This window comes from Gadus chalcogrammus, chromosome 4 (assembly GCF_026213295.1).
Source record: "Gadus chalcogrammus isolate NIFS_2021 chromosome 4, NIFS_Gcha_1.0, whole genome shotgun sequence".
Taxonomy (NCBI): domain Eukaryota; kingdom Metazoa; phylum Chordata; class Actinopteri; order Gadiformes; family Gadidae; genus Gadus; species Gadus chalcogrammus.
Window position 1 is genome coordinate 2,783,006 of NC_079415.1, and position 16,932 is coordinate 2,799,937.

Genomic DNA, 16,932 nt, shown 5'->3' on the forward strand with positions numbered 1-16,932 from the left:
CCTCTGTTCATATTTGGTGATGAGTGAGGAAATTCCCATGATGCACCGGGCATTACCCAACAAGTCCTGCTCCCAGACGAACAGACAGACCCGCCGCCGCTCGTGCTCGTGAGTCTCTGTTGACAGCTAATGCATCGCGAGGACAGCCGCCGCCGTGACCCTCCATCCATTCCGTACTTTACCGTCCGTATTTTTGTACTGCTGCTTTTCACAGGTATGTGCGGCTACATTCCGTAGTGTCGACGAACTTTGTTTTACCCCAGGGCCATCAACAAACGGTGCTAAACGATCGGAAGGGGTTTCTAGAGGGTTCCGCCTGTTGTCGTGCCAGCAACAGTTCACCTCCTTCTGCGTGCGCACATTCAACTCGGTCAACGTATGCGTTTACCATCACTATTAAATTAAATACACCCACACAATAAGCTTAATTAAACGTTTGTGTGTGTGTGTTTCGTCGTAGCATACATGTTATTCATGGCTATTCTCCGCTAGGGGACTAATAGGTTGACGTGGTGTCGGCGGTGGTGTAAAGCCGTGACCGAGAGGCTGTCAGTCGGCGGCGGGTGTAACGTGACCGCTGTGCGCCTGGCTGACTGGACACAATGTGGCGCACAAAGTGGCCGGTGATGTGAACCTTGGCTACGCTTAGCGTTCAATACTGCGCACGCGTACTTCGTCTCGGTGACGTCACGCAACTGAGAAACACGCAGTGTTTTATTTGAGGGACACGAATTCGTGTCCCACAACTAATCTGCGTGTGACTTGTTTTTGCCTGTACTTGATTGCGTCATGGTGGTCTTTTATATTTTTGTACTTCTCCTGCCTATTGTTAATCTACCAGTTGTGTATTTCATAACCCAATAGAGATGTAATGTACTTTTTTGTGTGGGTAACTTCTCCAAGATACGTAACTAATGTGTGACTAATGTGGTATCCTGTAGGCCTATATAAGCTTCATTAGAATACAAAACGCAAGCTTATTGTGTCTCCTTTCATGGACACATCCTCCATATCCTTGACCTTTTGAAAGATCCTGAATAATTAAAAGTGCATTCGCAGAACACTTTAGGTTCCTGATTAGGTCACTGAGTGCACCGACTTGTAGGCTGTGTTAAGTGTCTGTTTGTTTATTATCTCTGGTTAGAGTTGATGCAAATGCTAAGATTGTATATATCACCATAAACAAATTAACCTGTACCCTGCTTGTATACAATACATTAACATTTAGGTCATTCAGCAGACTCTCTTATCCAAAGCGACTTTCAATATGTCAATTTATCATAAGAAGGTGAAACAATATATCGCTGTCGGTACAGTAAGGATGTTCATAGATCCAAATGTAAAGCACTAACAATCGCTAGGTTGACCCATTCCATGTATACAACAAAGATAGCTAGGATATGATGCAACACAACCAAGTACAAAGTACATTAACTCTGTAATGCTTCCTTCAGCCACAGTCCATGTATCCATTAGTGTCATGGTCAAGGCCTGAATTGGATGCTGCCTAAGGTAGAGTTTTAGTTATTCAAAGTCTGCTATCTTTAGTGCAGGAGAAGCCTCTAAAAAAAATACTTCTGCCCTGCTCATATTTAGACTGATGGGCCTGTCTTTAAATAACTGTGCAGGCTGATAGCGCCCAGTCTAGTGGGTGTTTAGGCTAGACAAGTGATTTGTTTGGAGAATTGTGTCCGATTTCCTTTCCACTCTGCTGGAGGGAAAGAACAACCTGACTGGCTTCAAGGCGCCATTAGTACCTCTCTATTTGTGTGTTATTCAAATCTTTGGTTTAGGGAAATCGACTTTTCCTCGGTCGCCACCGACCGGTGAGTCAGCGACCTTTCCCCCCCGAGTTTTCTGTTGAGTCTTTCGGCCGAATGTTCGGTCGGTACGAGCGAGCCATCCATCACAGCCTGGGTGCATCGGTCGAGCTCAGCGTCTAACCCCAGGGGGGCCTGGCCCGGAGCGATAGAGAGGTTTGATTCAATAAATACAATGGAGTAATATGGCCCAGTGTCGTTAGACCAGACAGGTCGCTGTCGGGACAAATGGCTGACATTCAGTTTCAGACTATGTCTGGTGACTCATGGATGGGGAGCAGTCCACACGCAGTGTGCGTTCTAAACGGCTTACCCGACGAGAAGGGACGTTTTTAGAAGAGATTTATCGTTTATTTGGGAATTTATAATCAAAACTGCGGCTAATGGTATGTATGCTAACGCTACCTCATGCTCTGTCTGTCTCTGTGTCTGTCTGTCTCTCTGACTGTCTGTCTCTTGCTCCTGCCGTCTCTCTCTCCGTTTCTCTCTCTCTTTCTGTGGTATGTTATTTACTTCCCCCCCCACCCCCCCCCTACCGTCGCTCTACCGTTATGGTACCCTTTCCTTCTACCCAGCCTCTTAACTTCATGATGCACCTCCCTGTCATACGGTGACCAGACCGGCCACTAGATGGACCTCATTCCACACTAAACGCTCACATTCAGACTACACTCACAAACGGCTCGGTGGAGTCTCAATGGAGGAGCTTTGAGCCCACACACACACACACACACACACACACACACACACACACACACACACACACACACACTTATAAGCTTAAATGTACTCCTCTCTCTGTGCCCCCGCCCCCTCCCTCATCTTACTTACCTCTCTTATCTCTATTTTCTCAGATTTTTAGATTTTCCACACAAAATAACACATTTTGTGTGAGTGTGCGTGTGAGGCCCTTCATCATGGCTGCCCTATTGAGACGCGTGGCCTGCACGGCCCTGCTGAGGGCCACAACGCAGGCCAGGAGCTCCTATGTGGCCCCGGCCCCACACCCAGGCGCCCTGTCTGCCATGCTGATAGGTAGAGTAACAGGATGTCTCCGCTAAACTACAACTCCCATCCCCAACCACCGTCACCACCAGCCATTTTTGTAGTTCTATCACGGCGAGAGTTCAGTGTAGTCAAGGGTCAGCACTGAAAGTACCTTTTAGAGTTTGTGGGAAGGTGTTAATAAAGGTGACATGTTATACCACCAGCTGTGAGTGTGATCAGCCATTACAAGCTGTTTTGACTATCAGCGCCCACTTGTGATGTCATAAGAGGCCGATTTTCAAAACGGCTTGTAGCGGCTAATCACACTCACACCTGGTGCTATAATACGTCACCTTTTAAAGGTGTTCAGGTGGTCCTCAGTGGAGACGAAAAGGGGTTCAGGTCAAGGCTTAGTTTCTCAAGGTTTGTTTGTACTTGCGTCCGGTGGGAATCTGTCTGTCGACGCCACAGACACTCTTGCGGTTATTCAAAATGGTGGCTCGCATTTCCTGAAGGTTTTTATTTCTTTGGTCCACGTTTATGTTTTATGAATATGTTTTTTCAAAACCATGTACATCTTTACCATTACCATGGATAACGGTTTTACTTCTGTGTTTCCAACAGTACTTAATATTTTATAAACCGCCATTCATGGGAAAACACAGGCCATTGCACTTGCTGTTCGCTATGCATCCAATTATGATCCAGGGTGATAACTTTCCATCACATGTCACTTGGAACCAATCAGAAACAGCCATCTCAATGACACGTTTTCACGCGTGTGTCGAGTTTGTTTTGTCGCCCTTTAACACCTTTCTGTTCCACCATGTGCCATTAAACACAAGAAGAGTGCTGTCATGAACGACTTTGGTCTTTCGGTGTGTCTCCGAGGATGTCTGTCCGTGTTCTTTATCCTGTTTGATGTCTGTCCAGCCAGCTCTGCATGTAGAGTGTTGACTGTGTACGTGTGTTTCGGTGCAGGGTCTTCTCAGCAGGACGATGCTAAACGCCTCTACGACTTTTAACATCCTGTGTCTCAACGCCGTTGATGTTGCTTTGTTGACCCACAATTCTCTCTCTCTCTGTCTCTCTCTCTCTACCTGTCTCTCTCCCCCTCTTTTCTCTCTCTCTCTCTCTCTCTCTCTGTCTCTCTCTCTCTACCTGTCTCTCTCCCCCTCTTTCCTCTCTGTGTCTCTTTATTCTCTCTCTCTCTCTCTCTGTCTCTGTCTCTGTCTCTGTCTCTGTCTCTGTCTCTCTCTCTCTCTCTTCCCTCCCCCTTTATTTTTTTCAGCCTGAGCTGCCGTTCTCGCCTCACCCTTGGGGGGTGTCTGTCCAAACATCCGGGCCATCCTCTCTCTCTCTCCCCTCTCTCTCTGTGTCTCTCCCCCCTCTCTCTCTGTGTCTCTCCCCCCTCTCTCTCCTCTCTCTCTCTGTGTCTCTCTCCCAACAGCGGCCATGTCAGGATTCAATCTGCTCCACCTGATAAGCAAGAGTCAGCCTGTGGTCCTTCGGCCCTGTGGCCTCCCCTCAGGTCTCCTGATAGGGCGCTGTGTGAGCCCACCTGCCTGGCGTGTGCTCTGGCTCCTCCCTCTTCCGCTTGAGTTCTGCTCTGCCTCTCCTTTAGATCCCCCCCCCCCCCCCCTCCAAATGCATTTAGCGAGGAAGGTGATTGGGCAGAGGGGGTCCGAAACCACTTTTTTCTCGGGTGGGTGCTAGGGCTGGGAGAAAATGTTAGATATATAAATTAAATAGTTTTATAGAAATTGAGAGGCATATCTCTACATTATTTCTGATCTGAACATTTTCTTGTTGATCATTTTGTGTATTCTTTTAAGGCGAAATTTCTCATTTACTCAAAAAAGATAGTTTGAATAATCGTGAAAAAAAAAAAATCACAATCGAGCAGCCCTAGTTGGTGCTACTCTCTTGGGGGCTTAAGTGTCGGGGTTCGGCATCGGCGATTAAACCTATTGTGACTGTTTCATCGTTGATTTGAAACTGAACCCCCGTCCCCCCCTGTCCCGTCCTTCATAACATATTCTAAAAAGTTATAGGAGACGACAGAGTTGAAATTCGCTCTAAAGCGCTTTTTTAGCGTTGCGTTCTCATCTTATGCGTTACAGCCGAAGATAGATCTGCTCCCACCTGCTGCTCTATCTCTTTTCACCCTTCTTACTTAGAGCCGCGACTTCTTCTTCTGTTGCTCTGCGGTCATGTAACCAATAATCACACCGTGCTTCACTTTCAGCTTGCATGCACTGTGTGTGTGTGTGTGTGTGTGTGTGTCTGTGTGTGTGTGTGTGTGTGATTTTGTTTGTGTCTTTGATTAGCACTCATTCAGCTTTACTAACGCCCTTTGTGTTGTTTGAAGTGGGGCTTTTGGTGTGTTTGTCTACGGTGCTCATTAGGTTTTATAGCCCTAGTCCGTGAGCTTTCAGTATTTCCGAGTATCGGTGCATCTTTTGAGGCAGTATCCCAAATCCCCACTGATCCGATATCAAAACGGATCGATTCATTCGGCGCCGCTCTCCCCACACATCCCGGAAACGCACGGGATTTGAGTGATTGGTTGAGGAGCAGATGATGGCAGGGTCTTGTCTCCGACAGATGCCCTTATCGAACGACGGGAAGCAACTTAAAGGGAAGATGGAACTATAGCCCCCCCAGGGGGGAAACGGCGAGCCATAAGTCCTGACAAGTGAAAATAAGCAGGAGTAGGCAGGGGAGGACCAGCCTTGCTTACAACCAGGAAACAATATTTACACTCAGGGGTTGAGAAGACAGGAAATGGAGGAAAAAAAAAAAAGGGGGCTAATTTACTGGGTGACCTCAAAGTCAACCAAACCCAAATATTTCTTCTTTTTTTTTGCGGGGGGGGGGGGGGGGGGGACAGACTTTAAAGGGGGCCGCATTCCACCAAGGACGCCTGTATCATGTGTCGTCTCAAGGACCTGTCTGACAAACACCCCCCCCCCCCACCCCAGCTTTTACTTTATCTGGAAAAAAAAAAGGGTGCGAGATCTTTCTAGTCGTTCCCTCTATGCCCTCCACCCGTCACCATGGAAACGGAGCATCAGTTTAATCTCCGACTTGCTTTGAATCTCCCTCGTCTTCGCACTCAGGCCTACCCCCCCCTCCCCCCCCCCCAACCTCCCTCCTAGAGCGTCAAAGAAAGTCAGCCCCCCCCCCCCCCCCTGCCCACCCTTCTTTCACCCACTCGACGGATCGGGGGCTATCAATAGACTCTATTCACTGCTCTTTTCTCCGTCCCTCCCCAGTCCCCATTATTTGCTCCATTCACATGGTTTCAATTTTTTGGGGGAGACTGCACCAGGCTAGGGCTCTGGGCTAACCTGGGAAATGACATGTCAATAGGGGCCTGTACGGGCGGGAAAGCCCCTGTGAGGGGAAAGAGGGAGAGGGAGAGAGAGAGAGGGAGAGAGACAGAGTGCCCCGTTGAAGTCACTGCTTGAACAGATCGTCCGCCAAGAACTGGTGGCTTAATGAAGACCGAGGGGAGCGATATAGGGCGACGGCTGCTGAAAAACGTTCCTTAATGAGCAGTGTTTAGGCTTCAGTGAGTGCGTATGACATGTGTTTGACGCCCGTTTGACTAACATCTGAGACAGACGTAGGGGTGTGATCAAAGTCTTTGTCTGATGACAAACCCTGCCTCCATGCCATTTTGATACAAGAATGGATGAGATTACTAAGCTCAATTAAGTTGAGGTACTTAAGGAAATAAAGTGGCCGGCATCACTGCGGTTAATAAGCGACTTTAACTCGGCATAAACCGTGGATCCGTCAAACCGACAAGCTGCAGTGAACGGCGACAGCGGCGACATTCAAGAGTTACAACCCCCGAGTTAACGACAGCTGGATCTGGCCTCCGATCAAACGCTCGAACGCAGTGAAAAGCGAAGGCATGTATTTAGCCCCTCCACCCCTCTCTCTCTCTCTCTCTCCGTCTGCTCCGAGCTTTCACAACTAACAGCATTCACCCAAAGCAAAAGGGCATGGACACAACAAAGAGGCCGACAAAAGGCGGCACCAGCGGAAGTTTTAGTGGGCAGACTAGTTCGGTCGTACCAAGAGCCAATGGGGTCAAGTGGTAGATTTGGGGGGGGGGGGGGGGGGGGGGGAGGGGTTGAGGACAGGGAAGCATGCAGATTGGCGTGGCGTGGTGTGGCGGTGCGGTGAACGACATTCACATTCACACACAGAAAACATGGCTGCCAGTTTTGCATTCGTAACGTCTGGGTGAACTTTTTTTCCTTTTTTTTTTTCACCCCCGACTCTTTCCAGGAACATGTCGTACCAAGAAGACGTGGCCGGTGTCGTTCTCCCAGGAGGAGCTGAAGCAACGGCTCACGCCCATGCAGTACCACGTCACCCAGGAGAGGGGGACTGAGAGGTAGGCCAGTCGGCCGTGACGACCCGTAGTGGTGTCGCGCTGCTGAATAGGGCGGCCCCATTGTGGAAAACGCAGAATCACGGTTATTTTGTTCTATATTGAAGTCGTGGTGATTCAAACTATTATTTTTTTGAGTTTGAAAACATGATGCATTTGTCCAGCATTTCTCTCCAAAAAAACGCTTTGTATATGAGAAGTTTGAAAATTGAACAAATAGAAAAAAAATTCAAAGAGAGAATTGAAAGAAAAAAAAAAAAAGATTTACAAATATGTATCCAATATGTATATATATATATAAAGCTCCGTCCAATGTGTCCCCCTTTAGCAGCAAAGCCCCTGTGCCACGTTGAGCAGTAGGGTAGAATGACTCTCAATGTCGCTTTTCTAATCTCAAGAAAAGCATAAAGTCCCATTCACCCGTCCACCGAAACCACCGGCGAGTGCAGGGCTACCAGGTCACTGGCATGCAGCTACTCTCCGCTCAGAGGTAGCAGTCTCCATAACTTTAACACATCTCCTCTCGCCGCTGTACATTGCTTACAGCCGGCCGGCCCCATTGCGTTTTTTTACAGCGACTTTCATGTTGTTTTGTGGTGGAATTTTCCTTTTTTTAAAAGCATGACGCCCGCTGTGTTGCAGACAGGGAGCGCGTCTAGTTAAAAATAAACCCATGAGGTATTGGCCAAGAAAGAAAAACGAAAACGAGCCGGCTCCGCCCCTCCCCCTCACCCTGCTATGGCCGCTGCCGGCCACATGCTAGGGAGGTATTTTTGCGGCTCATTTGCGAGAGGAATGTGAAGTATGCCCAATAACCGGCAGTGACCGGTCGGTGCCAGGCGGCAGGTTCTGCGGATCAGACCGGCACGTCAACGCCGCTGTCACCAAGTGGTAGAGGGTGTCGGTCGGTCACCAGAAGGTTGCCGGTTCGACCCCCGGCTCCTCCTAGCCGAGCGTCGAGGTGTCCCTGAGCGAGACGCCTCACCCTGACTGCTCCCGACGAGCTGGCCACTGGTTAGAAAAGCGCTGCATGAACGCAATCCATTTACCATTTACCGTTGTGATCTGTCGTGGGGACGTTTGACCTGGACTGACTCTCGAGCAGCTCCTGCACCTCACACATGATTGCATTTGTTACCATGCAGAAAAAAAAACATATCTCATTTGAGTTTGTCGCAAGAAATGCCTTTTTCGAGGACTGGCGGCCCTGCAGGCATTTCTTTATTCACAGGCTTTGAACTCTGGATGTGATTGGCAGTGTGTCCCCCAGACAATGTCTTCAGGCCTGATGGAGTTCAGGCCTGGTGCCTGAACTCAGGCTTGAGCTCGGCCATGTTGTGTGTTGTCAAGAAAAGTGAAAATAGGTGAGCGGTGCCTTTTAAAATGTCTAGTCAACACGTCAACCTACCTTGATTGACATGTCTGCCACCAACTAGGCGTAGTCTATATAGGGAAGTCTTTTACCTTTGAATGTTTGCACTGAGGACGGTCTGAATGGGACTGAAAACGTTTTGCACTCACTTTGGCTAGCACTTTACACTTTTATGCAATAAAAACGTATTGTTGCATCGGCTACACGGTGTGCGAGTCCCGCTCCTTTTATTGTTGTCGTGAAAGGCCATTCTCTATGGGGTCTTCGAATGTATTGGATCATTTCAGGCACAGATAATTTCACTTCCTATCAGCCCTGTGCCTTAGTCAAGGTGGTCATTGTTTTGAAAAGTACTGTTCACAACAATACTGTTCGTTGTTGTGAACAGTATTACTGCTGCATTATTTATCTTTATATGCCTGATGGAAGTATGTTTTTTTACCCTACGGGAGTTTTCAACTTTGGTAATGCATAATAATTAAAAAAATATCTAGAAAAAAAATATCTATATATTTTTTTTTATACATTGCTAGTCCAGGGGAGGCCCTATTGTTGTTAAGCCTTAACCACACTGCTGGGGGTAGCGCTGTGATTAGGAGTCAGAATCACTCAGACTCGTCCCGACTCTCTCTCTCCCCCCAGCGCCTTCAGGGGAGAGTTCACCGACCATAAGGAGGACGGCACCTACACGTGTGTCGTGTGCGGGGCGCCGCTGTTCAAGTAAGTCGCAGACGCTGGGGATGACGTGAGGGTACACTGCACCCACCCGTTCAACATTTATATTATAGTTACATTTTATCCTGTACAACTAACATGCGTTCCCTGCTTAGCTCGTACCGTGACTTTAGAACCAGTTTCTACTGGGTATCTGCCCCCATTTGGAACATTTAATAATAAAGGAAATGGTTAATCGAAAGATAATCATTCGAATTGCCGATATTAGCTGACGACTGAATATGGCGTATGGATAGGCTCCGCCCATTCTTCTCCCACCGGTCCACCCTTCCTGTAATTGGTTCAAGAGAGAGGTCTCCAAAACGGTGCAGAATGGCTGTCCACGACCCTGCCTGACAGAAAAACCCAAAGATTAATGTTGGCTGACAGGATGTCAGAGCCATCTCGGCAGCGATTACCGGGTCGCCATTTTCCCACAGCTCATTGTACGGCTTCAAAGGGGGCCTGGATTTACTGCCTGCGTAGGCCTGCAGCTCACAACCAATGTTCTACACACATGTACGCACGTACGCATGTACATAAACACGCACGCACGCACGCACGCACGCACGCACGCACGCACGCACGCACGCACGCACACATTTACGTTTAGGGCATTTAGCAGACGATTTTATCCAAAGTGACTTACAATAACATTTGTACAATAAGTAGAATATATCGTTGTCCGACGCACACACGTACACGGACACACACACACGTACAGTACAGACGTACAGTATCTCAAATATGTGCATTCATAACTCAGTCGCTCTGACTGTAGTGTGACCAATAGTTGATTTTGCTTATTTTTCATTTGCAGGTCGGGCACAAAATTCAACTCTCGATCAGGTAAGCCCAATGGAGCTCAAACCTTTGCTCTGTGTTAGAGTCAGAACAGAATAAAGCTGTCTCTCTCTCTCTGTCTGTGTCTCTGTCTCTCTCTCTCGGTCCTTCGGTCTCTGTCTCTGTCTCTGTCTCAGTCTCAGTCTCAGTCTCTGTCTCAGTCTCAGTCTCAGTCTCTGTCTCTGTCTCTGTCTCTGTCGGTGCTTCGTGTCTTTCTCTCTCCCAGGCAGTCGGCAAATGTTCAAACCATAGTTTTTTTGGGGGGAGACTTCACCACCACTAGTGCAGTCCTCTGTAATGCATAGGTCATCAATCAGCGCCGGAGAAAGAACAGAGTGTACGTTGGTCTTGTAAGATTTATATTTGACCTCCTCTCACGCTGCAGAAGCAGAACATTTGACCCCCCTCTCATGGTTGATTGCCGGGGAGAGGCGGTCTCATTCAGCACATGTCTTAACGGCCTTTAGGATAAGACGCTGGAAAAATGGCTTCCTCTGTCATTAATCTTGATGAATTACACCCGGGGATGGGAAATATTTGGGTGGCTTAAGGAGATTAAAATATTTCCGCCAGAGTTCGTTCTAATGAACGCTATCACGCTTTTCGCAACGCGGCTACGCTCCGTTCGCTCGCCGTTAATCCCCAGGAATTCCTCCACTTATTAATTGCGATTACCTTTCGACCCCTATACATCTCGCCCCGCAATTACGACATGCCTAGAAGGGGTCTGTGGTGTCACGACGGATGTAAATCAAGGAGGAATGGATTCAGGGAGTCGTACGGAGGGGGGGGGGGGGGGAGAGAATACGAGGGAGTGCATTGAGGATCCCCTCAATGCACTATCTGCTGCTCCCTATCCGCTTGTTATTGTACAAACCCCGGTCGTGCAGCGCTCGGAATGTTTGCTAGGTACAGATCGCCAATTTTGATTTGATTGCTATGAATCTTCCCGACCTCGCTTGTGAATTGCTCTTGGATTGAAGCGTCTGCCAAACGACTGAATGTAAACGTCTGGGAGGGAGAGTGTGTGTGTGTGTGTGTGTGTGTGTGTGTGTGTGTGTGTGTGTGTGTGTGTGTGTGTGTGTGTGTGTGTGTGTGTGTGTGTGTGTGTGTGTGTGTGTGTGTGTGTGTGTGTGTGTGTGTGTGGGGGGGGGGGGGGGAAGAGTTTGGTCTACTGTACGTCTGCGCCACGCTCACCACAGCTACGGTAGTCATCATGGTTCACCACCACAAGCATTTGAAGATTTTTTCTTGGTGGAGCACTTGAAGGCTTTTGACCTATGGGGTGTTTTACTTTTTTCTACTCACACGGCGCGGAGGCCAGCCGAGGAGCAGATGTGGACCCCGGGTCTAGCACGACGCTTTAAAGCAAAAAGCAGAGGGCTCGTATAAACTCAATTTCCTCTTTGTTTAGATGTTCAGAAACGCACTCGTACCCGCCAGCAGGACAAACCAGGCCCGGGGCCTCATTCTGAAAACTCGGGTCGTGTAAAAAAACAATCGCTCGCGTATGGCCACAAATGAAAGGGTGTGTATTGTGCTCCGCGAGAATTATTAGTGTGATGCCGGGGCCCTACACACTTCACCACACATTAAGGAGTGTGTGAATCAGTGGAGTCGGTTGGCCCGCCTTGTGTACTTTCGGTTACCCTGGTGACGCCCACCGACGTGTAAATAAATAGTCAACGACCCGGCTCTGGGTGAATATTGAAATAGGTACGCTGAGATACAAGGGAGCCGGGATCCCATTTCACCGCTGGAACGGTTTGGGGTTTTATCAGCCGTAAAACCGCATCAGAGGTCAGAGGAATGCTCTGGTCCTGGCTCGCTAGCTGGCAGCCATGGGTTGGTTAACAGGAACTAGAAGGAGCGTCTTAAGGTTAGAACCTTAACGCACCTATTGTATTTCGGATTTAGTTCTGTACTTAGTTGTGTAGCGTCTTATCCTAGCTATCTATGTTGTGTACGGGGAATGGGTTAACCTAGCGATTGTTAGGTTAACCCAACAATGCTGCACTTGGTTCCATGAACATCCTTATTGTACCGACAGCCATATATTGTTTCACTTTCTTGTGACAAATGTGCTTGTTGTAAGTCGCTTTGGATAAAAACGTCTGCTTAAGGCCCTGAATGTAAATGTAGAACGGACCGGGAGTTGGGAACGCAATCACGTCAGAAATGTGATCTCTGCTTACACATGCTTTTAAAAGTTTCATTGTTCCTGAACTCTGCGAGGAATATCGTGCGTGAAAATATTCTAGTTGTTAACCTTTTATTACACCGAATTTTTATCAATGGTTTCTCCTGGGAATTCCGCCGGGATTCTTTGACATGGCACCGTCCCATACAACACCAGAGTCGTTTTTTTCTTCTGGAAGTTTTGCATGGAATTTCACAGCTCTGTTCCAGCCAGTGCATACAGAGAGGCTTGCACCGCGACAGGGTTCATGAGCTCTGCGGCGGATCCAGCAGCTGTGTGTGTCATGTACCCTGCTGCCTACACAACATCCTACGCAGCCTACACACACTGGAAAGCCCCCGCCACTTCTCTGACTGGGAACTGTGGCGTCCACGCATGGTTGTGTCGTTCACTAGGTCGCGTGACGGTTGTCTTTGTCGCTCGGTGATTCACACTGTCCTTTCGAGCTAATTTGTCGTTCGCTCATTAACGAAGACAAATTTGAGGGATGAAGAATACATATGGATTGAAAAGATTCATGGATACGGTACGGTTACAAATATATGAACACACAGACACAATTCAGTTTAGATTCAACGCAAATATCTCAGATCGGGAAACGACTTAATACCTTTCTACCTGTTAGTTCTCATTTGTACTTTGTAAATGCCATTCCAACAGGGCGTGTGCCTGTGTACGTGTGTGTGCGCACGCGCGAGTGTGTGTGTGTGTGTGTGTGTGCGTGTGCGTGTGTTGGTATGCGAATGTGTGTGTGTGTGTGCAAGAACGTGTGTGTGTGTGTGTGTATGTACGTGTGTGTGTGTGCGTCTGTGTGTGTGTGTGTGTGTGTGCATGTACGCGTGCGTGTGTGTGTGTGTGTGGAGGAAATCCAGGAGGGCTTGGATCGGGGTGATAGCCCCGTTCCTGTGACAGGATGAGATACAGGCTCACGGCCCGCCTACGGAGACAGGAACAGTGCCACCCGTTAGGAGTCACTGTGGCCTCTTGACCTCGGCTGTTTTTACAAGGGGAAAGTAGTTCCCGAGATTTACTGGCCCGCATTGACCGGTCAGTTCTGTGGGTACGACTGCTGTTGGGGTTCAAAATGTTTCATGCCCAAAAAAAAACAATGATTTTTTTTTATTGAAATTGTATTCTTTAGTTTAATACTATTCAGCAGCCGCAGTTAACAATTCTAACCCTATGTACAGAACTTTGATGGAATTAATTGGTAAAAAGTCTATATGGCGGCATTCAGCCAGTAGGGGGCAGTGTCTGATGCAGAGATGCCAGCGCAGGCTCCTATAGACTCGTCTTGTGTAAGTCCCATAAAAATGTGTTTTCGGTTTAACAATGTCCCTGTTAGACACCCCTCCTCAATTACGAGGTAGAGGCCGACTTCTACTCTTTTTAATGTCGAGGAAAGTGGCTTTCTGGAATGAGCCGCAGAGAGAGAGAGAGAGAGAGAGAGAGAGAGAGAGAGAGAGAGCGAGAGAAAAAAAAAAAAAAAGGGAAAGTGTCTTGGCAGCCGTACACAAGGCAAAACTTGTCTCGGGGGCCCTCGGAGAATGAACTGTGGAACACCGGGGGAATCCCCGCATTGTTCCCGCCGCCGGATAATCACACTTCCATTTAATGAAGTCCGGCGTGTCGGACACCACTGAGGTCTCCTCACCGGTAGCGCACGAGTGACCCCGCGGTAACTAGTTCAGGTGAGAGATTATCTTCCTTCTCCCGAGTTCAGCAGGGAGTATTCGTTGTGGGTAATTCTTAATTTTTTTTTGGCGGGTGTTTTTTTTTTTTTTTTTTTTTTGCGGCTCGCAAAACCAATAGTTCGTAAAATGAACGGACCCGGTGGGCACCGAACCCCTAACGCTGTCGATGTTAATGCCATGCAACTAAGTCGGCTAATTTAGTCGTTTAAAGATGCGGTAAGGTGCGATTCAAGTGTTAATTTGAGTTTAATTTTTAAGAAATGCTAATGCACTCTTCAGCTGTTGGTGAGTGAGATGCCCTGTGAGAATATCGGTTTTTGAGTCAACTGCGGTTTCGATTTTAGACCGCTCCCAGCTCATTTCTGACCAATCAGGGCATCTCTTCTCTGATTGGCTCAGGGAATCAAGCCTGCCTGTCAATCACTGGTGGGTGAAGTTCCACATTTCTCAATGGCTGAGAATCGAAGGGAGGGTGGGAGTGAAGGAGGGATAGTAGGGAGGGAGAGAGCAGAGAGGGAGGGAGTGAAGAAGGGATCGTAGAGGGGGAGGGGGTGAAGGAGGGATCATATAGGGAGGGAGGGAGCAGAGACGGAGGGAGGGAGGGATCGGAGGGAGGGAGGGAGGGAGGGAGGGAGAAAGGGAGCAGAGGGAGGTTTCAAGACCTTTCTCTCTTCTGCCCTCGGCTCTCCAATCGAACCGGCCGCAGCTCTACTTAGGCCGAGGCCGTAGACCTGCCTGTACCTGAGGTCTAACCCCTCCCCCCGCTGTCTGTCCCAGGCTGGCCGTCCTTCTTCGACCTGGTGAAGGACGGCTCTGTCACCCTCGCAGACGACTTCTCCCACGGCATCCACCGCGTGGAGACCACATGCAGCCAGGTAACCCCCACCCCCCCAATACGCCTGACACTGCCTGGCGTTCATGCATGGGGGGGCACATCACACATGTGGTGAAACGGTGGACTCGTACAGCAACCCATAATAATGGGAGTCAAACGGAACTCAATTTCAAATCAAAAAGGTAATTTATTTGGAATGGTACAAAACAGGGAGAAACAAATGTCTAGGGATGATACGTTTAAATGCAGGGATATGTGGGGAAGTGATTAGGTAAAGCAAAGTGCCCATGTGAAAAAGTGAAGCAGTAGAGTACCTGCATCAACCGACAGGATGCCCACTGAAGGAGGTTGAGAACCTGTTTAGATAACCCCAACCTCAGTACTGAGGTGTTGGTCAATTAGGTCATTATCTCTGAGGCCTAGCCCTCTCCTTGTAGTGACCGCTATGACCACAAGGGGGGGCAGGGGATCGCCCCAGTGGTGACATAATCAAACGTCCGATCCCTATGAAACATGTTTCAGGAACAGATGAAGAATCGACGGATGATCGTACGCAGAATCAAAACGATTAGGCTCGGCGACCGATGAGTTGTTTTCTCTCAAGCGCAACGAATCCCGAGGGTAGAATCAAACAAAAGCATTCCCAAACGCGGAATGTTCTCCGGGTATGCATGGGCCACCAGAGCCTCCACCAAGACACCATATTGATAATCCTTAACCTTTATTTGTACGTGAAAATACCACTCAATGGTTTTTAGGGATGGGAATCCCAGGGTTCCAAACGATACGATACGATATGCGACACATGGCCCACGATACCGACAATATCGCGACACAACGGCTCTGCCATCATCAATATATTGTTAGACAATCCTATAACGATTCATCATGATACACTGTACGTCTAACTAACAATACAAAATGACCATGAGAAGGTAAAGTGCGGGATTTATGTCTTTATTCGTGGCCCAAACAGAATTTTTCAGTTACTCTAATCGATATTTGCTAACACAAAAAATAAAATGTATGCATGTTCATCGTTTAATTGCACTATAGGCTTTTTTTTTTTTGCATCGTCCTGTTTTGATCAGTATACGCCGATGTTGTTATCAATCGTGAGTTAACTATGACATTAATCGCGATTTAAATATTTTAATCGCTTGACAGCGCTAGTTATTTTACATCGAAATTTCGGTTTGATTTTAGATGTACCGTTCCGACCTAGTAGAGAGGGTCCTCCAATAGCAGCGGGCGCTGTGTGCCGACCAGTCACCGGTCAGCCCAGCGCGTTGAACCCTCTCCCTCCGTGTGACCCCCTTCAGTGCGGCGCCCACCTGGGTCACCTGTTTGACGACGGGCCCCGCCCCACCGGGAAGCGCTACTGCATCAACTCCGCCTCGCTGGGCTTCCAGGGGAGCGAGGCGGATGCGGTCGCCACGGAGACCGCCGCCGCCACCGCCACCACCACCACCAGCGCCAGCGAGGACGGGGGCGGGGCCAAGGCGGGGGGCCTGCCGGCCTCTACCGGCGCCCCAGCGGGGGGGAAGAAGGAGCTGTGAGGCGGGGGGGGTCGTCCCAGAGAGGGGTGGGGGGGGGGGCAGGTGGAGACCTCAGAGGATGCGGTCGTCGTGGCGATATCACAGGTTGTTCTTCAGTTGATGATCGGATCCCAGAAGTGTATTTTTTCGATAGATCCATCGCTCTGAAAGTGGGGTAGTATTTTGGGATGATGAGGGATGGGTTTTGTACCGGGGGAGGGAGTAACCCATTCGTACACGCCTTGATGGGCTGTCCGCCGCATTGCCTCGTAGGCAGACCAAATATACACTCACATTATCTATCTGCTGGGAAACAGCCAAAACAGGAGCAATGCAGACCTTTAACGGGCTCAGCGGACTGGTTCTTACGGCCTTTATGTTGCTGGTTGGATAGTCACAAAACGGAAACGAATTGTACTGTTAAAATATATACTTGTATATCAATTTTTGATAAAATATGTTACGGTATTTTATTATTGAAATATATATTTGAAGTTTATTTTTGGAGTGCCGAATAC

At 48.6% G+C, this 16,932-nt stretch overlaps 1 protein-coding gene across 1 annotated transcript; it reads left to right on the forward strand.

Moving 5' to 3' along the window:
• The first annotated feature begins 63 nt into the window (after positions 1 to 63).
• Positions 64 to 16,439, forward strand: msrb3 (methionine sulfoxide reductase B3). Its single transcript, XM_056587923.1, has 7 exons — positions 64 to 108; positions 2,675 to 2,855; positions 7,113 to 7,221; positions 9,233 to 9,310; positions 10,125 to 10,153; positions 14,819 to 14,916; positions 16,199 to 16,439. The coding sequence occupies exons 2-7, from the start codon at positions 2,738 to 2,740 to the stop codon at positions 16,433 to 16,435; spliced, it is 669 nt and encodes a 222-aa protein (XP_056443898.1). The 5' UTR covers positions 64 to 108; positions 2,675 to 2,737; the 3' UTR covers positions 16,436 to 16,439.
• Positions 16,440 to 16,932: the final 493 nt, after the last annotated feature.

Bases quoted from the DNA above. Each gene is read 5' to 3' on its own strand.
- msrb3 (XM_056587923.1), top strand. From the start codon at position 2,738: ATGGCTGCCCTATTGAGACGCGTGGCCTGCACGGCCCTGCTGAGGGCC. The intron at 2,856-7,112 runs GTAGAGTAACAG...GACTCTTTCCAG, and splicing joins CCTGTCTGCCATGCTGATAG to GAACATGTCGTACCAAGAAG. The intron at 9,311-10,124 runs GTAAGTCGCAGA...TTTCATTTGCAG, and splicing joins TGCGGGGCGCCGCTGTTCAA to GTCGGGCACAAAATTCAACT.